At 38.9% G+C, this 27,928-nt stretch overlaps 2 protein-coding genes across 3 annotated transcripts in view; one reads left to right on the top strand and one right to left on the bottom strand.

The window, feature by feature from the left end:
- Positions 1-5,907, bottom strand: part of necab1 (N-terminal EF-hand calcium binding protein 1) — a 59,726-nt gene extending 53,819 nt beyond the window's left edge. Inside the window, exon 1 of the mRNA XM_069194798.1 lies at positions 5,731-5,907. The gene's annotated coding sequence lies outside the window, so the exon portion shown is untranslated. The remainder of the gene's footprint in view (positions 1-5,730) is intronic.
- Positions 5,908-5,918: 11 nt separating this feature from the next.
- tmem64 (transmembrane protein 64) lies at positions 5,919-27,928 on the top strand. 2 transcript variants are annotated; one of them, XM_015358064.2, is made up of 4 exons: positions 5,919-6,114; positions 6,225-7,440; positions 21,585-21,740; positions 23,490-27,928. In XM_015358064.2, exons 2-4 carry the CDS (start codon positions 6,730-6,732, stop codon positions 23,673-23,675), a joined length of 1,053 nt encoding a protein of 350 aa, XP_015213550.2. In that variant the 5' UTR covers positions 5,919-6,114; positions 6,225-6,729; the 3' UTR covers positions 23,676-27,928. The 2 variants fall into 2 exon arrangements, with proteins under 2 accessions (XP_015213550.2, XP_015213551.2); XM_015358065.2 differs by lacking the exons at positions 5,919-6,114; positions 23,490-27,928 and adding an exon at positions 23,156-23,304 and having other exon boundaries at positions 6,592-7,440.

The raw sequence follows: 27,928 nt of genomic DNA, 5'->3' as shown, positions 1-27,928 counted from the left end.
AATAACGATCTACTAAATTCAATACTCTGTGGCAAACACGAATCTACGAATAAATATGCTTTCTCCCATGTACAATACAGTATTAATAGCCATATCTTTCTTTATACAGTATAATATATAAAAATAAGGCTTTGTCTTTAAGATATTTGCAATTTTGACTATTCTGCGGAATACCCATAATCCATAGGCATTTCATCCTAATGAGGGTTGTGGCAGACAGAGGGTGGGACTACAATGTGGACAAGAGGACCAGACACTCCCCCCACAATTCAGTGACATTATTGAACCTAGCCAGCCTGCATGGCATGAAATAAAAGTGCACACAGACAAGGAGAGAACATGCAGACTCCACACAGACAAGGGGAGAACATGCCAACTCCACACAGACAAGGAGAGCACATGCCAACTCCACACAGACAAGAAGAGAACATGCCAACTCCACACAGACAAGGAGAGAACATACAGACTCCACACAGACAGGTGCCCCAATCTAGGAGGCAAGGACTGTCAAGCTTTGTTATTTTTAAACTGTATTCAGATTTGTTTGGATTCATAACTCGTGTATATTTAAAATAATCCATTTTAGAGCTCCCGTTTCCCGATTTTACTTGTAAATATAGAGGGAATCAAACAGAACAACAGTTCCCTCTAGTGGGCGTTCAGCGTTTTTATGAAAATCGAAAGACATCTATGACTGTGCTGGGATAAAATTGAACGTCAAATGTAAATAGCCAAATTACTGTGGGGCGTAAGTACTTTTGCAAAATTGCATAAGGGCCTTCCAAAAGTGAAGTAGGTCTATAGCTTTCCCCTACTGCTTGTTGTTTTATTTGAAAACCATGGCCACTTCCTGAAGCTACTGACAGCTAAACTTGGAAATCAACCATTTTTAATAAAGGAATCTCTGCACTCCTGAATTTTGTGTCACTTGAGAGATAAGAAATTTAGACACACTTCATTAATTGTATTTATTAATAAAGTGTATTAATCTAATTTAATTTTTTTTTGCACATTAATGTGTTTGCACAGTGGCACAGCTCATTAAAATGAGCACCCTTGACAAACCTAAAGCCAGGGCTCCTATTTCACCTGCTGGTGCAAGCGAAATAAAGCTTGGTCATTAAATATTATTTGTGGAACCTGTTACCTCCAACCTCCCAGAGAAACATTAGCTTGGTTAATTTGTGTCTCTAGCCTGTCCCTGTGCCCTGTGATAAATAGGTGTCCGACACAGGATGTCCTGCCTTGTGCTCTAGGCTTCTAGGAAAGACACTGGATTGGATGACTGTTACCAGGAATGAGCAGCTTTCTGGTGTTTTTATTACGTCAGGGTGCTGTACTTGGATTTCCTACGTGACATTGTGCTATAAACGTTCTCTGGGGCGTTAGTTATTAGATTTCTCCTGCAGTGCATTCTACATAATTTAGCAGCTAAGACTTTGAAAGTAGATGTTATAGGAGAGCATCACTCAGTGTTGAGATAGTCAAACGCTGGACACTCCACTCCATTTTGCTAGAATTTAGCAAAATGGGATTTCTTATGTAATAAACTGACATATGTCTTTCACATATGAGGGATGTAATAGCAACAACTGGTGCTGGAAAGAACAGGACATTGACATTGCCTGACGAAGTAGCAGGTTAGAGACTTACAGTGATATTGAGAAAAGCAGTCCTTTAGAAGAGTGTGCTCTGTATAAGCAGAGATGGGAAACATCCACAGGACGTTTTTGTTTTGTTTGACTAACAAATGTGTTCGGTCCAGCTGTTTGCATAAAGAAAAGCAAAGAATGCAAAGCTGAATGCTTGCAGATGTCACGTAAAAAAGATGTCACAATATGCAGTTTTCATGGGAGCGTGTATCATTATATTTCTGTGACAAATATCCTTGTATGGGCATGCCTGGGTTTGGGATTTCCATAATCATGCACTTGGAATGTTTATAACAATTGATTTAAAACACACATAATTTTGCATTCCTGAAGAACACATTTCATGGATTTAAATATATTGTATTTTCTGTCTTAAAAGCATAAAGAATTATGGATTCAAGTAATTAAAGATTTGGTTTCAAGTCAATTAACTGGAGCTTTGAAAAGCTCAGAAATAGTGCAATAAGATGCTGGAGAGTCTTCAGTGTGTTGGACTCTATTACTGTATGTAGTGTAGCGAATTCAATTGTTGTTGTTGTTGTTGTTGTTGTTGTTGTTTACACAAATATGTAAATCATGTAACTAGATTGTATAATAGCTGACCTGCAGTATTTATTTTACTAATAGATGAGGATTTTGAGGAACCTTGTCAGTTAAATAACAGGAGCTGTATTGCTGTATTTTAGCATACTGGTTGAAAAAGAAACAAATTGTTTCAGCTGTGAGGCCTTCTCCAGCCTCCCTGCATTGATTCTTCTGTTTCATACTCAGTATTAACTCCAACATGTTCCTTTCCAATAGGGTTTCCATATTAAGTGAGCCATGTTTTTATTTGTCAAACATTTTAGAAGTGTCAGAAAATTACAGTGCTTAACTTAATCACTTCATGAAGGCAGGAAATGCAGGGGAGACCCTCGGCACGATCAGAATACGTTTCTACGGTACAAAAGGATGGGAAACTGAGGCAAATATTTAGATAAGCAGCTCCATTTATGAACCATGAAGCTGTTTCAGCATTTTGTTAAAATGGGAAAAGAGCAATGAAACAAGGGCAGAGAGGGTAAAAGCAAATATGCTTCTCAAGCTAAAGCTTGAATTTATTCAGACTAGGGCTTCCTTTTTAAAAGGGGTGCTCACACGCATCCACTGGTATTTCATGGGCATGTTTGTATTTGGAGATAAAACTCTGTAGGCTCAGACATCTGTATTAATGAAATCCTTTATAAAAGAGAGGTTGTGCTGAATCATCACTCTCCACTCAGGCAGTACAGTCTGCACCACCCGTGCTGCTTATCAGAGCTGTCAGTGTTAGATTATAATAGCAATGGCACAATACAGTCTGTAAGTAAAAATATCTATCTCTATTGGTTTGTGTATGTTTTTAAGATAACACGTATAAATAATCATTTTAAGACTTAAAGTCATTATGTTTTTTTCAAATATGTATTTACACAGTAATGTTCTCACCTGCAGGTTTCAATCTGTATTTGTGTATATAATAAGTCACCCTAGATAAGGGCATCTGTTAAGCACATTTATTTAAAAGTAAGACATTTTCTTCATAATTAGAGGACTTAATAATTACAATATTTTGCAGATGTCATGATTTACTTAATTTCAATAAACAAATAAAATAAGATCACTTAATCACAACACACAAATAAAACACAAAGAATGTAAGTTAAGTCATTCTCAAAGTAGAGATTTGCATTATAATATATATTATGAATAGTTGATCTTGCTTTTCTTATTATCAAAAATGCTTAACATTGTACTAGCCTAGACAGGATATAGATTCATTCAATAATGTTGAATAAAACTAATAATGAAATGGCACTTACTGTACATACAGTAGCATAAGAATAAGAATCGTGAAAATGGTTAGAACCGTAATCTAACTCTATATTGAGATGACATTGTTTAAAAAATTGTTTTAAAAAATGACTGCACTTACAGTACAATGTTCATTTAAAAACACACAAAAAATAAATTTGCAGCTAACCAGGGCTAACATACTGCATATCTGATTAAATTTAACAATTGCTTTGTCAAGCAGTGCAACCTTATTAGTTTCCAACCTGCTGTTGTCAGAAGTGAAAAAACGGGACCTTTCCATTTGAGTGTTCTTAGCATCTGTCATCCAGAAGAAAAAAGATCTGGGCCTGTTACAAACAAAGAATTGACAGAAGGAAAGGTACAGTCTTACCCCTCAGCTTTACGAGCACCTGAACTGAAAATATCTAACATATTGGCTTTATTGGTTGTAACTTCACAGACATTTAGCTGCCAGAAGAGTATGTGCCAAGCCACAGTTAATCATGTTAACCCTGCCTCTGAGAGAAGGGAAACAGGCAGGTCCCAAAACCCCTCAACTAACTGGACACGTATTCTGTCTGAGATACAGCTTTCAGCTTCAACCCTGCCTGAATTGGGTGTAATTAAAATGAAACTTCAAAAAATCTACCATGAAGATTGAGTCGGAAAAGTAGGCATACAGGTACTGTACGTTAGTTGGCTTCTGGGAAAACTGGTCCTGGTGTGAGTGCATGTCTGTATCTGCCCTGTGATGGACTGGCATCCCACCTAGGGTTATCCCACCTTATTCTCATTGCTTGCACAGATAAGCACTGACTCCTGTGTGACCCCTTATGGGATAAAGTGATTTGAAAAAGGGTGGATGGTTTGTTAAAAAATAAAGGAGAAAAAATGACACAAATCTTTACATAACTTCAGTGAGGAAAGCACTGAACCTAGCCCAAACACAATAATAAAAATACTTAATACTTTTGTTTCACCTTCTGCTGTTTAAAAAAAACATGATCATCTGACATTTGTATTGTCTCATACACTTTTGCGATAGTTCGGTAATATTTTTTCAGGCTCCAGATGGTGTCTTATCTGTGAATGTGCAATTAGCTGATGGAGCTCAACGAGAGTCATCTGCTCTCTCAGTGATCAGTGTAGGAAGTTAAAGGTAAAAAGGTTATAAAGTTATGTGAAGTTACTTCCAGTTTTCGGGCATGCCTGGTACTCCTTAAATTACAGCCAACCAGTATGCCAGTCATTACATTATCTCTCAGCTAGTGTGGGCAAACATGCTCTACCTGGATCTTTTTAGCTAATGTCTTTGAAATTAAGTATTTTCTTTTACAGCATTTTTAAAAGACCATAAACTAATGAAAAAAGATCTATAGTTTGATGATTTGGAGGAATCTGGACAATGACATATGGCCAAGAAGAGGGTCAGCTGATGTAGCCCGAAGTGTGCATGTCCTGCCCAGAAGCTGCAGGAGTCCACTGGCACGTACAGAGCAAGGTTACAGTGTCATTACTCCCTCAGGTGGTGTTGCCACTATTCACCCAGTATTGCGGTGTAATCTCTCAGTAACCCCTGGGGCACTGTTGGGAGACACCCAGGTGAAAAGCCATAGGGGATTCCTGATTCCAGATGTTATTTAGGACCAGCACAGGACCTGTGTTTGACACAAGGGGAAGCCTCGCAGACAACAGTTTCATGGAAAGCACGAAACACTCAACTAACCCTGGGAAGGTTTAAACTGAAAGCCATTATATTATATCAGAGAGCCTCACCTCCAGCCCTCCCTAGGGTCTATAGAGACCACTGTCACTGCAGCTTTCCTCAGCAGTGTTCTGTTTTAGAGGGGTAGCTTGTTTGAAGCTGTTCTGATCCTTCGGGCTCTGTGAACTGGGTACCTGGATATGTGACTGAAAGTCACAGGTGTGAATATTGACTATCACTGACAGGACAGGGTATGAGTAAAACAGCCTGGACAGCCTGGTCAGGGCACTGATGTTAAGCATCGGGGTGGTCACAGTATACTTCCCCTGCGGCTGGGGGTACATCCTTGCTCACCGCGGCAACATATAAAGGAGAGGGGCAAAGTTCACAGAGCCTATACTGTACACTGCATTCTCAAACACAAAGTATGCAACATAAATATTCATTCTATTGAAGTCTGACCACTCTAAGAACAAATATTTCTCTTGCATATTTATAAATACTATTATTATTATTTTCGTTTGCATTCCCATGGTTATGATAATATGCCTTCCTTACTTTCAGGGTGACTGCTAACGTCTTTTCGCCACGCAACTACATCTCCCGTCGACAAGAACACGGCCATCTTCAGTGGCTGAAGTCTCGCGGGCGGGACTCGCGATCCTCCGCTCTGCTGTCACGTGAGATGGGTCCTTTTTTTTTTCAAACAAAACGGGCAAAATAGGGGTCACGTGGAGGGGTACTTGGGATTCTGGGAAAACAAACATCAGCTCTGAATAGCTGACACTGGTGGTACTGTAGGCAGGGAGCAGAGCATCACAACTTTTGTGCTCATTAAATTTATTTTTTTTTTTTACAAGCAGGAGACAACTGCCGCAACTCGAGGGCGACTCTGACGTGAATAAGTGACATGAAGTAAATGGGAACGAGGGTCAAAAAGAGGTGACGTGTGACAAGGAGCAGGGGCGACCTACTCATAAACTTGGAAGAGCTCTGTGATTTGCCACATCCTCAGGATTTTTCTTTTCAAGCCCATCTTCTTGCACTTTCAGTACTCTGTTCGTCCCAATGGTCCTGGGGCGATCTGTTTGGTGCGTCGGATTGCGATAGAGAGGGAGACTATGGAGGTCTGCACATCGGAGAAACAGCACGAAGATGTGAAGCGCGCACCCCTGGATTGGAATAATTCACGATTCGTGTCTCCCCGAGAAGGAGATCGTCCAGGAAAGGAAACTAAAGGAGCGGATTAATGTGTTAATAATCGGTTAGCCTGTAGCTGATGATCGCCTTCCGCGATGTAATTAATAAAGATTTGTGGTGCACCAGTTATGGTCTTAGGACATTTGGGTTTTTTTTTTAACAGTTTTTGGGTATGTCTTAAGATCTGTAATACACAATAATGCCCATGTAAAAGCAACGACCGCATGAAGTTAACATAAAGAAAGGGGGTTGCCAGAGACGCAGCGGACGGGCTGTTTGTGGTGGAGCATTTATTTGAGCAGGTCCCCGGAGTCGGGGCTGCCTCAGCGTATCCAGGCGAGGCGACGGTCGTCCAAGATGTGGAGTCTGGCGCTGACGGCTCTGCAGGTCCTCGTAAAAGCTCTGAAACACACGGCCGGCAAAAGCCAGCTCGTCGTCAACCGCTGGCTGCAGAGGTCTGCCCCCGATGCGATGGACTGCGAGAAGATGGAGATCTTGATCTGCAGCGGCTACGACGAGAGAGCCGCGGGTGCGAAGCCCGACCCGGACTCGCAGGGCGACGGCGGCGGTGAAGCCGGGGTCTGTTTTTTCGGGGAGTTCAGAAACCCGTGCTGCCTCACGACTTTCTGCTGCAAGAGCGCCCTGCTGGCCTTCATTCTGGCACTTGTGTGCTTTTCCTCGCTGGCCCTGGTGCGCCAGTACCTCAAGGACTTGCTGGTTTGGCTGGAGGGCTTGGACAGCCTGGTCGGAGCCCTGCTGTTCATCCTCGGGCTGGTCGTGGTCTCTTTCCCCTGCGGCTGGGGCTACATCCTGCTCAACGTGGCCGCGGGCTACCTGTACGGCTTCGTCCTGGGCATGGGGCTGGTGATAGTCGGGGTTTTGATAGGGACTTTCGTCGCCCATGTGGTCTGCAAGAAGCTCCTGACCGAGTGGGTTTTGGCCAAGATCGAGAACAACGACCAGCTGAGCGCGGTCATCCGAGTGGTGGAAGGAGGGAGCGGACTTAAAATCGTTGCCTTAGCAAGACTCACGCCGATACCCTTTGGACTCCAAAATGCGGTGTTTTCAGTAAGTGATGTGATAACGCGTGTTCTGTGATAACATTCATCTTTACTAGGTCCTGATCTCATTGGCAGTGTTAATGTGTAACGCAGTAAAGACGGCTTTAGGACAGATAAGAGGACCTTAAAAAGAGGGGGGAAATTCTTCATATCTGGGCTCAACTCGGCACTACTGCAGTTGTGGTGATCGTGTAAACACAGTATGATGAAGCGACACGGTTAACGGTTCTGGCAAGTTGTACTTTTTCCAAGACAACCTTTGAACACCAACGCCGACGAGGAGTCATCCCACTACCACAGCAGCTGTGACTAATGCAGCATCACCTACGAGTCATTTGCGTAACTTCCCTCAGCTGAATCCCGTTACTACGTGTACTTAACATTTTTAAAACCCCTTTTCCACAAACTGGCTCACAGAGTTAAGTAGCTATGAAATACTGTTGTCGCTGCGGTTTGTTTAAACCCGCCGATTTCTGTAGCGGCTTATCCACTTTTTAAAGGCTTTGAAGGCTCCTAGAGGTTTCATATATTGACATGAATCCTGATCCTTTTGGGAAACAATTGTACTTGTTGAGCTGTTGCGTCGTGTTAGTGTCAGGCAGTGAGTGTTAAGCTTCTTCATTGCACTGGGGGGTCTGCTCTTTCTCGTGTGTTTGTAGAGAAACCCAACTTGCCAAAAGAAATTGTTTGGTAGTTTGATAGGTAGGAAACTTGACACAGGGTCCCCCAAGAGGAGCAAGACAAATGCTTGCTAATGAAGCTTTCTGCTTGGTCTGTTATGTGTTTCTTTTCCTGCTTTGACTGTCCACAGTAGTTTGTGAATTTCCCACCCAGTGTGCTTAAGAAATAAGTTAGCAATGTAGAATATGATGACAAAGTAGACCGTTAAATATTGTTTTCTTTTTTTAATGATTTAACCCTCTACCATACTTTTGATACACTGATTTATTTTGAATTATTTCCATGCATCTTGGGTGGGATGGCTAGAATCATTGCTCACCAAAAACACAAGGCCTCAAGAGCTAATGGATGACACTTTTGTTGAGAAACCAGTTACTAGTTAGGAGACCCTTAACTGGGGTGTATACACAATACCTGCTTCATAAGCTATGTCTGGGGGCGGGGGACTTGTTTAGGTGCATTCCACTCCCTGAGGTACAATTTCTGTTAATTATTTGAAGCTTAATTGCAGACTGTATGCCAGAGATGTTGGTGGAGTGGAGACCATTAGTTCATTTTCCTCCAATATCTTAAACTCTAGAGGAATGTTTCTTTTTGCTGTTTGAACTTGAATTACAGTACATGACCCTGCAAGAACATTTTCATATTTGCTAAACCCAAACATGATTGTGTTAGGATCTTGGATGTATTTTAACACCTGCTATATCCTTGATTATTATATTTTTCCTATGGAGACTAGTTTAAATTAGTTTGCAGTGTTTTCTCTGATAGAAGAGTGATAGTCAAAATTAATTCCTGCAAACACTTTAATTCCCTATGACTTGTTTGTTTTATAATTTATTAATTTTGCACAAAGTATGCATGCTTCATGTTCTGGCTGAGCCCATTATCAAAGATCATAAGATATTTCTAGCTTGATTAGATTATATTCAGATATACTATTTTTTGCACGTAGTATGGAAATTTCATGCATTGGCTGAGCTCCTGACTGGGTCATTCTAATCAAAGATCAGATAATTCTAGTTTGATTAGATTAAGCTTGTTTGGTTTCTCTCTCTGAGATTTTCCTCTTTACGGAATTGGCGATGTAGTGAAAAATGCCTTCACCTTTCTGTGTGGTGCCCTGCACTTCAGTGGTGAAGAACAGTGAGTCCTCTGTTTTTTAAAGGCACTTTGGAAAAGCTCTGTGAGGTTGCTTCCCCTGCAACACCACAAACAGTGACTCCTAACATATTTCTGTGCTATGTTTATGCTGTTGAAAGTAGCGTTTGTGCCTTTTCAGTTCCTGAGATATTAGGCTGTTTTGTTTACTCATATTAAGTTATTACTTCTTATTGTGACTGCACCATTATATCATCTTTCAGCTGGGGGTGGTGTATGATTTTAAAATCAAGTAGTGTTTTGTAATATATTAACATTTTTGTTTCAGTAGAATTATTCAGGTATTGAAATCTCAAGTTTTCTAATATGTATATGTATGGTATTATGTACAGGTATTTGTGTTTCATGGCTGTTTCATATGATGTCTGCTTCAAAGGAGTGGTTGGCACCACCTTGTTTCAAGATGGATATTATGTCTAGAACAAAATGTAGCTGCTCTGTGATCAGCAATGTATCCTCATTCCTCATCATTTTACTTCATTACAGGATTCAGTGATTTGCAAGCTGAGAGAGATGAGGACTGTAATACAAGTGACATTTATGCAATGCGGTCAGATATTCTATGATTGAAATTGAAATGATGCAAGTACCTATTTTTTGACAAATGACTAATTTACCCAAATATATTATAAAAACAATTGCTAATTAGAAGAACATGTGGAAGACATCCTTTCCAACATTTCAGACAACGTTTTGACCAATGGAATGCTTGTTCTTTCATTCAGAACCATTGAAATAGTCGACATTTGTGAGGTTTCACTTCCAACGTTGTTTTGCTGATTTGTTTTAAAATGCAGTTTACTTTTTCTATAATACCCGAACTTTTCTACATGCACATGTAAGTGGCGCACAAAACACCACAACAGAACACCTTGATGCAAGCACGGTCTTTTCATTTGAGTATTTGCATTCATTTCCTAATACTAATCCTTTAAAATATGCAATCCAAAAACAAACAAATGCTGGTTTCAACGGCACCAAAAAAACAAATAGGGAGTCCCTGTAGTCTATATTCCCCCGTATTACGTTAAAGACATTTTCCACAGTCCCCATAGGGAGATCTGCCACTTCCTGTACCAGGGAAATGTGCATGTCTGTGGTGACCTCAGTGCAAGCACTGGTGCACTGCAACAGCACACAGGGGAACCCTCATACAGTACATGTGCAGAGTCAGACTGTACCACATCTTTCCTCCAATGTTGTTTTGTTGCTTTGTTTTGAAACGCAGTCGCGACAGTGAGGTGAAGAGAAATGGGTAGGAGTTCTTAGTGTAAATGGCATGGTTAAGAGGGGACTCTCTGGGAGGGTTCACTTACAGTTCAGGTCTGGGCAGGTGTGTGGTGGACAGTGCTGTCACTGTCCTGGACTACTCCTCTATTAGTGCATTCACTGTTAAGCCACAGACCACCTTCCTAACCACAGCCAGTTTAGAATGTGTACCACAAAAGCATACCAGCCCACAGACAGACTGACACAGCCCAGCAAGCTGTGTGGCCTTAACCAACCATATAGATGGGCTACAAACTGCCTCGAGGGAAACCAAAGCACTGAATGGTCATAAACTCAGACATTATTGTGCACTGTAACAAACCAATAAAATAGGCATACATTTCACAATAAAAATGATGTATTTTGGAAATTCTCCTTGTTTAAGCAACGTGTATCGGAGAGGCAACTTCACAGGCTGAGAGATATCACCCGTGAAGGCTAGAAGGTGCTATTACTTGGGTAGGAAAGCAGCACAAATGCTGTTTTCAATGTCACAAAGCACCAAACGAATGAGACAGGCTCAGTTCACCCGAGCTGTTTGCAGGAGGGGGGCTGAGTGACCTTGTATCTCCGAAACGCCACCAGCACAGACAGACCTGGTGGGTTTCGCTGATTGCTCTGTTTGCAGAGGGAGGCAACTTCACAGAAGCCCGTAGAACACCCCCCCTGGAGAAAAGGTGCTGTGCAAGTGCAAGAAATCGCTACATTTGGGTTCCATTATTTTTCCAAAAATGGAAAATAAATGGATTGTGCTCAACAGCCATGTCTGTTAATGATAAGAAGAACAGTTTGATGTAATAACACAAGTTGGAAGCCATCACCAACCCCACTTCAATAATTTCTTGAGGTCAGCCGTACTGCTGTAACGGATCTGCACGTGACTCTCTTGCCTGAAGTAGTCAAACAAATATTTTACATCGGTTAACAAAAATTGCTCCATTGCGAACGACCATTCAAATCAATAAAGCAGTCCCAAGCAGGAACACTGAATTAAAGCTGATAAACCTAACCTGATGTGAACGTTTCAGTATATTGAGCCTTTTGGAAGAAAGAAGGCTTTCAGAAATCGGTACCGTTTTAAATGAGATTTCTCCTAAACAGCATCTCCCATTTTTGGTCAACCTGTGTTTTATTTTTAATTATTAAGCACAAATGGTATACAGTGTAGGCAAATGCTAAAATGCATTTGTTTAAGTGTATGAGAGAGGGGGGAGTTTATTTGCCATATGTATGTGCGCATTGGGATTCTTATTCACACTGTTCTCTTGGATACAATACTGGTGGTGAATTATTGTAATTATAGGGTTTAAAAAACATTTTTTTCCATTCATTGTTATTTCGTATCTTTCCCTTATGTGAACAGGGTAAGGTTTCTTCCTCTAAGACCAAGAGCACACAGAACCTTATCAACAGCCTGCAGTTTGCATTCAGAGAAAAGAGTAGACAATGCAATACTTTTAAAATACTATTTTTAAATGCAGTGTATCAGCATCTTGATGAAGCATAGACTTTTGTAAGAATCGTATTGGTTATTTTTTTTGCTTTGCTTACAATATAATACAACCTCTGTTGGCAGCACAGAACCTATCAAGGAACTTCAGATTAAACAGTTACTTGATAAGGTGGGACCTAGACGTCTTACCAGACAGGTCTCATCGGGGAAATGGTTATCTGACATTCACCACTGGGTCACCACAGGGCTGTGTCTTTCCCCCCAGTGTTCGTTTCATATTGCACACTGACCATTGTAAGAACACACAGAAACGCATCTTATTGCATCTGCTGATGACACAGCCCTGGTCAGCTTATTAAAGGACCCAGGAAATCACAATTTAGAAAAGTTTAACAGAAACTTTTTATTTTCCCCTTGGGAAACCCAGCTACTTTAAGGTAGCCAAAACTTTTTTAACAGTTCTCCATGAATCATTTATTGACAGTGTTTTAACATGCTGTCTTATTTGTTGGTTTGGCAACTGCAGTTAATTTGGAAAAAGCAAAACAGCACAATCACTGTGGCAGATCAAACCGACTTACTGTAAATGCCCTGTACAAACAGTGTTCTAAAGAAGGTCAAGAGCATTATGGAGTGTGTGGTTCACCCCCTCCGCTGTGAATCCACACTGCGCCCATCTGGGAGTTGCCTCTGTGTTCCTGGGTATACTGGTAAAAGACACAGGAAAGCTTTTATTCCCCTCTGCAATCTCACTCTCAAACAATGGAAAATAACTCTCTTATCTCCCTTAGCAGTGTTGTACTGTCTTCTTTGTTGCTGATGTTTGTTTTTTGTTGTGTTGCTGTGTAGCTCTTCCGCCATATAACAGATTTCCCCATAAGGATACAAAGGTTGAACTGGATTGGGCTACGAGCTGCTGCCACATTCTCTCTCTTGCCCTCTATTCCCCTCGGTGATCTGGACACAAGCCTGTCAACCATTGAAGGGGAACTGCATTGCTGTTTTTACATTTCGGGGTTACTATGAATCGGCAATGATGAGTGCATTTCAAACCCCCTTGAAGCTACCGCAGCACAGTAATATGTATAACTTCCAATTTACATCACAGGAGAGATGAGATTTCAGGTATACGTAGCGCCACATCGCTGTCACTGTCTGCGGTTCAGAATGAGGCAACAGTGATGCGAATGTGGCCCTATTACATTAGAAACGTTTTATTTAATTTTATTTTTTTAGTGTTTTCATGAAACCGACACATGCTGTACAAGGCGACATGTTTTTTAAATACTTTATCTAAGTTTTTCAGAAGAAGAGAAACCTGCCAACCAACTAAAATACACTCATATACATTTTCTTGCTTTGCTCTAGTGCTCTGTTATTTATATTGGTGGTTATCTTGCTGGTAAATTACTCCGAAAAGAAAGTGCCGCAAGTCCCGCTAGAAATTATCGTCTGAAGTTGATTTGAATGAATGCAGTTTAACTCAGTTCAACATATTCACTTTGAGATGGTTTTGCCAACAAATACTACTTGATAACTCAGCCTGCAGATCATGTTCAAACATTTCTGGGGTGAAATGTCTGCTGAAGAACCTGTGCTTATTTAATTGTACATCATAGTGAATCTGGTTGAGAAACTTGTCGATGGGCCCAGCATCAGTGCCTGTGTTTATTACCCATCTCTTGGCTAGTTGAATACCCCTTGGAAAAGGATAGTGATAAACAGTGTAGCATTGTTTGAGTTCAAAAAGACAAAAAAGGATTATCGTTGTTAGGAGACCATGTTTCTTATTTGCTCACAGTGACTAGTGAGCATGAAGGGCTGTTTCACATTACGGTTCGCACAGGCTCTCTCTTTTGCCCACAGAGAGGCCAGTGGTTTCTCGTCTGCCTGCGACAATATGTCACCCGTACGATACTTTCACAAAGTGCATGATTTTGCACAAGATGGTCAATTGATTTATTTTGACCAGATTTAATCATCAGTCTGAGAAACTGGGACTGCAGTTCCACTTTAAAGGACAGTAACCCTTTGGTGAGCCTGCAGTCCTGCTCTCCTGTTCTTCCTCACAGGCAGGGCCGTGCAGTAGCTTGATGGTCATTATCTAGATGTGTTCATGCAGCAGCTAAACAGGGTTCACTTCCAAATGACATAAGTTTCGAGGAACTGAACTCTTACATAACCCGGGGATTGGGTACACTTGAAATATGAGGATTTCTGCTTAAATATAGCTCTAAAATATTTCATATTTGCTTGAGCTGTAAATTAAGCTAACCTTTTAAGTTTATTTAAAGATTATGCTTTGAGCTATTGGCCATTTTGTGGATATGTTTTAATTGTATTCAGATTATTTTTTGTATTATTTGCACATTACAGTGATTCACAATGATACTTAAGGATTTTGCTGCAATGATAATATTAATAATTATATTATCAGAAGGATAATGGTAATCTGATGTCTAGCATGATAAACGTGGGTTTGATTCCATTCTGTTTCACCACATGCTCTGAACATAAGACAGAGCAGTCTGGCACTCATAGCTAACGCTAATCACATTTGGCACTACTGAGAAAAAGCACCAAACCAGTTTAACAGGCTGCACGGGACAAGTGGGGATGTCATTTTCTTTTTTGCAAATCAACAAAAAAAAAACAGGATTTGCCAAGCAGCTGAAATAATGTACATAAATGCACATGCATGCTAATAATGAAGCAGAACCCTGTCAGTCTGCCTGGACAAAAATACAGAATGAGAATGTTACAGTACATCTGAAAACCAACCAGATCTGCAAAATGTCTTGTGTATTCCTCATGCATAAACATAGTCCTGAGAACTTATTTTTAAGTCCTTCTGCATGAACTACAGAGTTAATTGAATGGATGCTGGATAAAAGAACTCACGGAACAGGACCTTTTATAAAATAAATTAAATTAAAATTTGTGAAGTAGCATTACTGTGAGGCATTTAGGCTGTAGTACCTTTTGTGTGTTGATTCTATGAGAGCAGAGCTTTCTCAGCCCCCAGTACTGTCTGATTAATTAAACACAGGTCATTCCTACTTATGAGGCTATAGGTTTTATCTGTTAAGTTTACAATGAAATGAAAGAGTAAAAGGAAGACAAAGTTCCCCATGAGACAAGATTTCACTGTTAAAATGTCTATGGTTTTATGATTTTTTTTGTCAAACATTCGATCTAAGAAGTGAAAATTAGTGAATAAATGTGTTCCCATCGATGTCTATTGCAGGAAGCTATATTGCAGAGATGACATACTTATTTCCAATCCAATAGGCTCCTGACTGTATCCTTATGCAATATTTGTCTGGCATAACGGATGAAATTAGTAAAAGGTGAGGTCGATCGAGTTAAGACTTCATAGAGGTAAATCTGACCAGAATTGCACTGGCCTTGACTGGACTTTTACAGCATGTTCTATATTAGTATACTAAACATGTGTGATAACACAAGGCTATTGGTTTTAAACTGCAGAAGGTAAGAGATAATAATGTAGTCTACACAATGACTCGTGCCATGTGTCCAGTAGCCATGGATACCTTGAGTCTTATGTTTCCCTTCTGCATTACATTGCTTCCAGGTCTCATTATTTTGTCGTGTATGCTGGCACACGTCCTAGCAGAGGAGGAGGAGTTAAGGGGTACTTTTTGCGTTAATGAGGTGTAGCCTTTTGGGCAGGTAAATGATTTGTACCGCCAAAGCAGTTTAGCTCGAGGAGGGAAAGGTTTTTGCGAGTAATGCTGTTGTTGGGCTTGGGTTTTCTGTGTGCAAGAACCTCATCTCCACAGTGCTGCAGTGGTGTATATTACTGGCAGGAAAGGTGCTGAAAAAACTAAATCCAGGCACCACAGTCCATTTCGTTTCCATATCCACCATGAAATTATAGGCAGAACGTGAGAAGCTGTCCTTAGTAGCTGAACTCGTTTACTAACAATTTTCATCCAATGTTTTGGATGATTTCCTGTGGGATTACATCATGTGTATTACTGCAAACTTATTTTCATGTATTTTTTGAGTGGATTAGTGGGACCTCTATCTTCTTACTGCTTTGAGAGGTAAAGAAGTCGGGCAGGATACAGCACACCAGCTGAAGCCAAAGGTGACGTGACCAGTGCTATATAAATAGCAAGTGCAAACTGAATTAAGCGTCTGAGTCAATAGTCCCGGCATATTTTTACAGTCAGTGTAAATTTATTTTATACTCCTATTCAGCTAAACTAATTTATTGTTAAAACCTTAAGTGGCTCAAATGATAAAAGTGCTACTCCAAATGGAGGTTGTGCTCTATGATTCAGGTTTTACCCTTTTATGTCAGGGTCACATCTGTGTGATCAAACTCCCCATGTGGTGGTGCTCAATAGGTTGTGCGCCATTGGTAGTAACAGTGGGATTAATCGTTCGGAGCCAACAACTTCTGAGCATCTGCAGGCTTGTGTTGATGTCATTGAGGGTACTGATGGTGATGTCCAGTTTGCACTGAACCTCCTGTATGCTGCTGTAGAACTTACAGGTTATTAATGTGTGTGGCTTGATGGTTTGGCGGATTGGAGGGACCTTTCTGCTCTCCTTCATTTAGAAATACTGATTTAGGCAGATAAAAATTGAAGAAATTATTAATTTAGATTAATTAAACAGAACATTCACGACACTGCAATGTTGAAAATATTGTGCCTTGCGAAAATGCAGAGACAGCAAGTAATCAAATCTCTGTTTCACAGAGATTTCTCTCTGGAAAGCGGCTGTTTGAATAAACTAAAAAGTAATGGATAGAGAAAAGGCTCTTACCGAGCTTTATTTAAGACATAGCACCCATAAAGTACAGAAAATAATTAAGACAGATTGTTAGTGGTAGAAAAAGGCTCATGGGAAATGTAATTATCCGAGTCTTAAAAACAGTACTTTCCATATAGTCATTTTTTACTGTATATTGTTAGTAATGGCCGTTTGGCTCCGTCTGGAAATGTTACGGTGTTGTGAGGAACTAATTTGTGTTAGGTTTTTTAGACATGTTTGTTCAGAGATTGTTCTCTTCGTTACAAAATGCATCCTACTGTATGTCAACCAGCCTGATAAGGGAGATTTATTTTTCTTTAAGGAGCTGTATGTTTCATTTCAATGCGATATCAGGTTATGGCTTCAGTTTTCATACCTGCAGTTTCACTTGAGTTGACTGTGAGTTTTTTTTTATTTTCTATACATCTTTTATGGTTTTATTTGGCATTAACTTTAATCTGATTTTACAAAGTACATTTGTCTTTACATAAGTGGCATCTCAGCTTTCTGGGTGATGTATGCTACAGCAGAAATCACTGCATTAACGGAGTAATTCAAAACCTTGTACTGCAAAGACAGCATAGTTGGTTCTTGGCAGCAGTGATCTCCAGGTTTTGAACTGGGTGAAATCAAGATACAGGAGCAATTGATTGCGTGTGGATTCTTTACAGGTTTTAAGAGTTGAGAAGTTAACTCATTGCATCCATTAGAAAAAAATATTTATAATCCAAATGTTTTAAAGGCTTTGCATAAGTATGTATGTTCTTATGTCTTATCACTAATTATCATGAGGTTTTAAGCCTAAACTGTAATTAACCTTGTAGTTTAGTCCTTGATCATGGAAGGTAAAAGAGCCTTACCACTAAAGTCAAAAGGATGATTTAAAAATCTGAAGGCATGGCATGCACTAAAATAAACGTTAGTCTGATTTCTTTTGATAATATTTTTTTTTGGCTGCAAGAATATCCTGAACCATTTATTGCATTATTTAGACCCATTTTAAAGGGGACATCTAAAAAAACACTTATCCTTTGTTTAGTCCTACAAGCAACTACTGTATTTGTAAATATTTTGAAAAATACAGAAATTGGATTTGACACATTGGATGAACTTCTGCCCGTGCACCGAGTTTATTTGCAAACCAATATCAGAACTGTATTTTTTCCCACATAATGCAATCATTTTTCATTCTTTGTTCTGATGATGTTTTGCATTTCAGAGTCAAATAATCAATGAATGCTGGAATAAGCATTTTTCCAGCAAGAGAAAATTAGCTTTGCAGAATTATCTGATTGGCACTCCTTTTTCTCAAATTCTAATCCATTGTGACAGCTCATTTTCCGTACAATGTAAACCACGTGGACATTCGTCTTTAAAAAAATAATGTTCCACTGTGTTTTTCGAAGTTATTAAATAACAAAAAGGCATTTCAACATGACAAAATGCACTGATTTACAGAAAATAAGTTACATATGTTACTTATATTTTTTATACATAGTGTACTTTACTACACCTAAAGCTACAACCTTTAAATATTTTAGCTTTAAAAATAGTTAAAATATTAAACTATAAATACTGTATGATCTCTCATCTTCAAATTAAATGAAGCTGATGTTTTGGATATGCATTACAGATTCTTAATGAATCTAATCAAAATAGTTTTTGTCCTCAGAGGCCCAATGTATTTCTAGTTATTTTTTCTCCATTGGTACCCTAAACCTCACATAAAACCACAGTTAACCAGCACTCCTCTGTGTGTTTTGGGAAGAGCTTTTTGAACTATACCTTGACAGAAACTGAACTCAACTCATCATTGTTTAAGAATAGTTTTGACTTCCTTTAACACACATTTAATTAGAAAATCCTGCTTCAAAGCTTCAAAAATGTATATTTTAGAGTTTCATCAGTGTCTGTCAAAGGAAGAGGAGGCTCAGTTGTACTTGTTTTCATCATACGTACATTTTGAAAGCTGGAGTTGCCTGAACTGCCTCTGAATGTAAATGAAGCTCTTTCCCCCTTAAATAATCTGTGATGAAGGACAGAAGAACAGTCTTGGGTACAGCATCACAAATGTTGAACACAACACTTCAGTAAACGGAGAATGTTTTTTTTTTATTTCAGTGTACTTTACATACAAAAATGTTTTAGTAAATTTTGGCTTTTGCTTTCTCAACCTCTGAATAAGCTATCAAGTTAACGGTGACTCAGTCATAAACATGTAGTGGAATGAATCAAACAGGGTTTTTTTTTGCTTTCTGGGTTTTCTTTGCATTATATTCCTTTTAGAACAATATATAATACTGGATTTGCATGATGAACTTTGAGGATCTGTTTTGTACAACAGAGTAGTCTTGGCAAAGTCTGTTAATGTCACTAGCTCAGGGGAGCTCAGTCTGCCGAGTCTTATTAAAGTGATCTTTGGCACACTGTTTAATTACTGATTACCGATTAAGGTTTCACACTTGGCTCTGATGTCAAAATACTACAAGCATTGTATATAATATCGATTAGAATAAAAAGAAATATGTCCATAATATTTACAAAAGCATAAAAAATTACAACAAACATAACAATTCCGATTGCAGGTGAATCTCTGATGGAAGGGGCTAAATTTCTCACCCTCTGGGAAGTTGTAACAAGAAGATGTTCTCTTCCTTCTGTGATTTACACAGCACTAGCAAGCATCAGCAGATCATAGTGTTTGTTTTAAAATGAGTTTTTCCGCTAAATAATCAGCTGCCAGACTGTTCAGTGCTTTAAATACAAGTAAACAAGTTTTAAAGTTAATGCTATAATGTGGGTGGATTGTGGGTTTGTGGCTGATTTTGCTTCCTTGCAGCTTTTTTGCCCTGGGTTCAGTTCTGGCGGTGAGCACTTTCCCCATCATGTAATTATGGAGTTTGCATATTTTGCCTGGTTTGTGTGGGTTTATGCCACATGCTCTGGTTTATTTCCGTCTTCCACCAACATGCTTGCAGAAGAGCTTGGTGCCTCTAAATCTTTCCTGTGTGTGCATGCGCGTATGATGGACCAGTTCAAGCTGTAGTCTCGCCATGTGTCTTATTAAATATGTCATTCTCTTCAGTGCTGAGAATATTTTTACATTCAGTCTTATTTTAATGTAACTGTAAAATATGCTTTACTGTAAATATGCATCCACTTTACAACTAGAAATAGAATTTTCTATAAAATCCGCAGGGTTGAGGGTTTGTGCCATATTTATGAATGGTTTTGACAAGTGGGAGAACTTAATGTTGAGAAAATAATCAAGGGTCCACAGTGGATCCTTCAGGAACACCACATGTCTATCTGTCCATTCCTGAAACGTTTCAGTTTGTTAAATTTGATGCAAACCAGCTCAGAAAAAGTTCCTAAAAGACCCTCTGAAATTATCTTAAGATGAAGATGGAAAGATGGTAAGAAAATTACAACTTAAATCTAAAAAAACTACGTATGCAATTTGAGTACTCCTTACACATTGGCATTTCTCACTAAATTCAACCAGTGAACTGATTAAATTGATCAGGGCTCACATCTTCCAAGTCTTTACACAAGGATGATGTAAGGTAAACTTGCACAACTGGATTTTATCTCCATAAAACTGGCCACCACCGTTTTAAATACTATTCTTTCAAGCACATGAGCTGTAAATGGAAGGTGTGAAATAGTTCTTTGCGTTACTTAGAAATTAAAGTGAGATTTATTGAGTGAGGGTTTCACAAGGGCAGTTTTAAAAGCAGCTGAAAAAATGTCCCAGTAGACAGAACTGTGAACTGCAGCAAGTGTACAGATGTGAGAAATAGCGCAGTTGAGTTGGGCGAAGTTGTTTCTGGAGAATGCTAAAGAAGTGACTATAGGTCACTTTGAGTATAGGTCTGGACACCCTTTGTTATTACCATGAATGGGTGTTTATGAGTAACTCCCACAAAAGACTGTTCCTGATAATGTTGCCTGAAATGTCACGTACAGCAGTTATTTGTCATGTCATGTGCAACAGGTGTGTTTAAAATTCAGAATAATGGCCAGGGTCATTTCTACACAAGGGCATTATCTGTAGTACAGCTGCCTTTAGTTCTCACCTGTTAATAATAGAGAATGAGTTTGTTTCTGATAAAACCTTTGAATTTATGGCACAATTACATCAGAATTAATTTTTTTATTGAAACTTTTAATTTTAATTTGAGAATATTGTTTAATAATAGAATTATAACTCTATTATAGGATTCATTTGTCCATTGTGGAGGAAGGAACTCTTTAGTTGCCTTTGTTTTCTTTAATAAAGTAAAGGAAACAAAGCTCTCCTTGCTAAGCTTGGTGCTTGTTCTCTCACTGCAGCAAAACTGCCAGTCTTGGGTGGGAAGACTGTGCTTCTGAGGAAAAAAGGGCTTTAAAATGTAAGAAAACAAGAGAACGGTCTCTTCAACAGAATTAAAGCGGTATCTAATAAAAACACGAGAGGCTTTCTGTGTAATGTGATTGGAGCTAACTAAAGTAAAATTAGTTTTTTCTTCAGGACAAAGTCCCCGGTTCAGCAGTGAAGACACTGGGGAGCTACAAACAGGCCTCTGTGTGCAATACAATGCTGGCAGTTTGTACAGTAAAGAACTACAGCAGCCGAGACGTCAGTGAAGCTCAGTCCGAATTCCTAAATACGTTACCTTTTTGTTCCCTAATAAAAGGCTTGTGGTAACGTGTTAATTAACTGCTTTGCCAAAGATCTCATTTGGGATTGAAGTTGTAAGCCTTGTGGGTCACTGTACAGTACATGCCTTACACGTGCGTGCTGCTCTGTCACACAGATCACAGACGTGTCCTTGCCAAACTACCTTGTGGCATCTTCAGTTGGACTGCTCCCCACCCAGCTGTTAAACTCCTACTTGGGGACCACACTGCGGACAATGGAAGATGTCATTGCAGAGCAGAGCGTCAGCGGGTATTTGGTTTTCAGTCTGCAGGTATGTCTGGTCTTCATTTTTCTCATGTCTCTCAGACACATGTCATTATGGGAGTGAAATGCCATTTGGGCGTGTGTAACCAGTGTTCATGTTTCTGCTGAAACCAGTTTATGTGAATGAAGTGGAAACATTCCCAACATGTTTTGCAAAACACTGGTTGCAAAAGCTTAACCTGTGAAAAAACACTGACTTTAGTTTATGGTTTCAGGGTCAGGAATCTAGCAGTTGAATACGATAAACCATAATCGAGGTTTTGTGCTATCTACAGTATTACATCATTGGGTGTAAATTAATACAATGCTGATACATTAACTTTAATAAACACAAGTCACTTTTGATTAAGGCATCAACCAAACAGTAACAACCTGAGATAAAATCATTTGTTAAATATTCACCCAGGACAAGCTGAGTTACTATACATTCCTGCTATTGACTGTGCTGTGGTTGTGTTCACTAAAGTTCTGAAGTGTCTTTCAAATACACACACTAAAAGTGGTAAGAGGAACCATAAAATGTTATCCATTGAGAAATGTGGAACTGTTCCAAAAACTAGAAATATTGCAGTGTGTGAATTTGACAATGAATATGTTGTTTGCTTCTCCAAAATACAGACATAAACAAATGGAAGGACATTTTTTTTCTTATTGATTCATGCAGTATTAGAGTATTATTATTTATTATTACTGCATGTATATTATCTGTTATTCTTCATTTGATATGTCATAGAGCATAGTCCAAGAATCTTATTGTATAAATTTTGGAAGAATACAACAGTATTTTTTCTCACCATCCTTGGTGATTGCACTGAATCGTGTCTGATCTACTGGCAAACTTTCTGTTAGCTGGTGGGAGTTTTATTCCTGTCTCTTCACTGCTGTTTTCCTTCACTAAGCTCATTTGCAAGAAGGAAACCACTAGTCTTCTAGTGTTTTGCTTTAAAACATATTTTTAACATAATCGGGAGTAGTTTCGAGAATACAGTACAGCTTGAACGATTTTTTTAACTCGTCTTATTACTAGAGTTGTTTCTGTTGAATGAAAGGGCATTTGTAAAATGAGTTAATTGACAAAATATTGGTTCTGCTGTCGGTGGAGGGCTAAATAAACAATATTCATTGCAAATTTGGACTGGGTTTATTGAAAAGCAGTGCACTTGTTAATGCTGAATGCTGTCCTGTGTATTAGGAATGGGTTCACAGTTATCAGTCTCAGCACAATATTGAACGAGGTGGCATTACTGACGTGATTTTAAGACAAGATTGTCTGATCAGAAGTAAAATCAGAGTGAGGAGTCTTAGACTTCATACTTGGATGCTTGCAGCCCTTATGTTGTTTATTAAGACTTAAGCTTAGGCTATTTTAGATAGAAGTAATGGAATTCCCTGTCTCTAAGAATTTTGTGTTACACTCTCTAGGTGTCATGACCAGTATTCCCTTCTTACTCAACATCAAAAGGATGCAGCCCTTGGAGTCCTTAAACAGATGCTGCATAAGTTTGCGTAGTGTTTTGTGAATGTATTTAGTGTGAGCAGTACAAGAACAGGGAAATAAAGATCCACCCAAATGTAAGTGAATGTTAGTTTTGTGCTAGTGGGAGGTGTTTATGATCGCCACATAATATGTTCTTTGACCTATTCTGTCATATTTATTTAATATGAAACCATTATCTGAAATACAGCCTGTTCTTTCATTCCTAGGACTTTGTACAGTCAGTATAAAACTGTTTTATTTTCTTTCCTCTGCAAACAGATAATGATAAGCATAGGCTTGATGTTTTATGTCGTCCACCGAGCACAAGTAGAACTGAATGCAGCTATTGCAGCCTGTCAGATGGAGTTGAAAACATCCTACATGAACGGCAATCCAGCGAACCTCAGCAGCTCCTCATACTGCAGCAAAAGGACTTCAGCAACAGGAGGAATCAATGTGGTTTGAACCCATGCCGAAACCTTGGGGTTTTACCACGTGATTTTGAAACTGATGCCAAGATAAAATTGCTGAGATTTCCAAGACTGCAAATGAAGGGTTTGGCTTGCTGTAATCACAGGCAGTTCAACTTATCTTATACCCGGCTTGTATATTATATTACACAGCCTGAAAAATTGTTGCCGAATGCTCTTACACAAGCAATGTTGCTGCTCGAATGCAAACTGTGATATTTCACAGATATTGTCTCCCTGTTGTCGGGGGAAGGGGAAAGCGGCCAGAGTGTCAAAGTTTTCAGTGCTTATGAGGTACATTTTTATTTTCTCAAAGCTACAAATAAAACTCAAAATTATTCAAAGCAGAATAGATATTTTTTTATGTACCAGCTAAAAAACACGTCTTTGGGTTGAGGGTGTTGGTGGATGCTGAATAGACCAAAGACTCAAATTTGGTTGGCCACAGTAGAAATAAACTTTACAAGTTTTTGGTATGTTATTTGATGGTGTTCAATGCACACGGTGTCTTCTCACACTGCTCAGTTAAATTATTCCATTAGATAATGTTGGTTCAATAATTTTCAAATATTTCTGACAAGAATGCCTTGCATGTAAGGCATTTTGTATGTAAGCTCCAAGGGTATGTTGAGAGGGAATTGTTTACCCTTTTCTACTTTAAAGAAGGACATAATTTGGTGACGGAGGAGAAAAAGTGCATTTTCAAGATAACTGCTTTGGAAAATGTACATCATACTATCATGCAGCCATCTGTTCCATCTCTTGAGTGAATGGTGTGCTGTAAGAATACAAAGGACGTCAGATGCTGTCTACTGCTGAAGTATTGCCTTTGCACACTTTATGACTTTTGATAGCTTGGAGATGGAATGGTATTTTCGAACGTGACAATGAAGACAGTATGCTGAAAAATCTTTCTGAATCCTTGTGAAGGTCAGGGTGCAGATGCATGGGGAGGATCCCTGAAGTGGTTGTTTATTGGGTGATAATCCCAACAGAAAAGAGTGAAAGCATCTGAAAACAATCTTTACATGCGTTTTACAATGTACTGCTAAAGACCTGAAGAATCATATAGAGTATCATTTGAATACGTACAGTAGCTCTTGCCTTATTATAAATGCAATCTCAAATAAAGCCCACGATAACAGACCATGCCGTTTCACCAATTAGCATCTTTTTTTGTTCATCTTGTACTGTGATTTTCCCATCCAGTGTATTAGAGGTATTTTGATATTTGCGTTCTAGACTTTTTTCTCTCTTGTGCTTTATGTTCATTCTGTCTGCTCTCATCAGTGCCCCAGATCCTGATGTTACTGATAGCTGTTCCCGCTTTAGAATCCTGTCCAGTGCTGAATAAAACACAAATGTGAAAAGAGCAAAGGGGAGGACTATGCATGTTAAAAGAAGTCACGCATAGACGAGACTCACATAATAGCATGTTAATGTCCGTAAGTCGTCACAGGAGGTGTTTTCTACATTGTTCAGATATTATCTTTGCAGTTTTGGGAAGAAAAACATCACAAACCTTAAACAAATTGTGCCAAATGTTATACACTGGAAAACAAAAAGTTTTATCCACACTTGTTTTTATAACCCCTTGTTTTCTTTCTGGAAAAAACATCTGCTTTAATACTAAATCTTGCAAATACCTTAACATGACATAATTACTGTATTATCTGCTGCTTTATAGTTTTCACAAGTGTTCCAATCTGAAATTGGGGGAAAGCGTTACCCACTTTGGCTTACACTAGCTTCATCAACCCGAGAGATGACATCGTCACCTGTCCCCTGTAAACTGGAAGCGAGAGCTGAGGACTGAAAAGGAGAGCCCGTCCCATGTCCTGACATGTGCAGGTCAGCTCCAGGGCTGTTTGCAGGAGCTCGCAGTGTGTGCACTGCCAGGCCTGGGAGCTGTGGAGCCAGCAATGGGATCGGCATTGTGTCTCACTCCTCCATAAGCCTGGCAGTAAAACCTGCATCCGAGTCCGTCGTCTGGCTGGTGAAGAAGCTGTTGTTCGCTCTCCAGGATTACGGCACTAAAAAATAGGCATTTTGGTGAGGCATGTCTTTGATGTACATGCATGTACAATATGGTTCACCTCTTCCAGGGTCTCTAGAAATTAAATAGGTTGAATAGCTGCTGTTGTGATCTGTGTAAGTACAAAAGCACAACTTGCAATTCTATCTTTATATTCATTTTACTAAACCTTTCCAGAATCCTTACGGTTCTCCATTCAGTTTAAGGCTTGGGTTAAATCTAAATTTTGATCCACAGTATTATGGCTTTTTTGCAAGATGCTTTTTGTTTCTTTTTGTTTTTTTGTAAAGGAAATTCCCCACCAAGTACTGGGATTGTGGTTTGCACACTGATTTAATCTAGGTTCAAGTCTCACAAGCCATCACACTCTCTTGGGCTCTTTTATTAAGAGAATCAAGTTCACATTGAACTCTAAGCACTGATAGAACCAAAAGTTCTATTGGAAGTTGATCATTTTTTAAGTTTATAACTTAAGTTTAAGTAAGCTTAGGTTCAAGATCCATCCTGGTGCTTTAAATGTTTTTATTGTAAATTAAAATATAAATGATACCGGACAAATAGAACAGAGTCTCCTTTTCTCACCCCTGTTAAAGTTAAAAGCTCCTTATAAAGATCAGAAGCACTGACAGGATGTTATACTGTACATATGAAAAAGTGAAGAAACCTGTCAATGGAACTTGGTAACACTAGTATATTTTAAAGCACTTTAAGTAGACTACCTTAGAGAATAGCATTAAGAATCCCATTTAACACACACAGAGGATTTTTAGTATGTGTTCTAATGATCTCCATACCCAGTTGTCCACGCTGAAAACAATGCATTATGATGGACTTTTGCTGAAGTTCAACCTCTCAAACCATCACATTTTGACAAAATTATGTTATTGATGTAGATGGGGGAAAAAGGAGTTTTACATAATTGCATATGTATTGCACATGGCTAATTTAGTATACAGGTTATGTGTTTACGTGGTTTGGATTTATGAAGAATTATTCTGATACATTCTGGTACTGTGTCTACCATTCTGTAAGTTACAAATGGTATTGCATGAAAGCTGACAATCAGGTCCTGAGTGATCACTTTTGTTCTGGGGCTTCTACTGGATTTAGCACTGGGGCTACTGATGAGAGGGTGTGTTTTATTATGCTCTTCATTTCCAAGCTTTCAGTTATTAGGATTAGGCATTTACAGTAAATTGACAAGGGCTCTTATATACATACAGTAGGATTTATGACACTGCTTTCATTTGCGGATGCAAACAGCTCTACTGTATGTTCATAAATAGTGAATTGCAACAGTAGAAATGCAAAACTGAAGTGTTTTTTTTTTGTCCTCAGGCATAACAGCCTTATACTGTTAGCAGGTTGTCAATAGATGAATCTGCTTTGTACTTTTTCTTATTGCAAAGTATTTTTCCTTCTTTTTGTAATTTACTCGGATTAGGTAACCATAGAGTTTTAATAAAGGAAAATAATAAGGTACAAGTGCTTTTACCTTCATTCCAGTACAGCTACACCCTGCTGTACTGAACTATTCCTTAGAAGCTACTGTAGATTAAAACAGGAACCTGTTTTATGCTTTCTTGCTGTTGCAGAGGCTACATGTGTATTCTGGAATTAGCAATACTATATAATCTTACAAATCTATGTGTAAATACCCAGCACTCACTTGGCTTGTAATATATTAATCTGCCTTGTACATTTTGCTGCCTACAATACGTTAAAGGGACACTATGACACTAGTGTGTTCAAATAAAAGAAACATGTATCATTTAGCTTTACTATGTGAAAACAGTTGAGGGTGTTGCTATGCTCTGAGAAGTTTAATGCAAAAAAGGAAATAAAGACCAGGTAGGGTTACTTTCATATTGTCCTGTCAAATAAAAAACTTGATTTGAAATGGGAATCTATAAAAACTCTTTATGGCCATTTACACATCATTTTTTATTATACCGAATTAATTAACATATACCAATAGCAACAACTTCCAGAATCCAACAAACTCTAAACTGAAAACTCTATAATTGTCTCAAGTGCATTTATATATTCTGTACTTTGTAATAAAGAGGAATTTTACAATGTGTAAATGGGTATTTATGGCTGTTTCTTGTTCATTGTTACTATTTATGAAATAAAATTATCTTAAATGTAAAACTGTTGTCTATTCCACTCTGGGATGCGAGGCGATTGTTAGAATAAAGTTGAAAACAAGA

Source organism: Lepisosteus oculatus, chromosome 10, assembly GCF_040954835.1.
Source record: "Lepisosteus oculatus isolate fLepOcu1 chromosome 10, fLepOcu1.hap2, whole genome shotgun sequence".
NCBI lineage: Eukaryota > Metazoa > Chordata > Actinopteri > Semionotiformes > Lepisosteidae > Lepisosteus > Lepisosteus oculatus.
Note: the sequence above shows the minus strand (reverse complement) of the source record. Positions and strands in the feature narration are given on the sequence as shown.

Bases quoted from the DNA above. Each gene is read 5' to 3' on its own strand.
- tmem64 (XM_015358064.2), top strand. From the start codon at position 6,730: ATGTGGAGTCTGGCGCTGACGGCTCTGCAGGTCCTCGTAAAAGCTCTG. The intron at 7,441-21,584 runs GTAAGTGATGTG...TCTGTCACACAG, and splicing joins TCCAAAATGCGGTGTTTTCA to ATCACAGACGTGTCCTTGCC. The intron at 21,741-23,489 runs GTATGTCTGGTC...CTCTGCAAACAG, and splicing joins ATTTGGTTTTCAGTCTGCAG to ATAATGATAAGCATAGGCTT.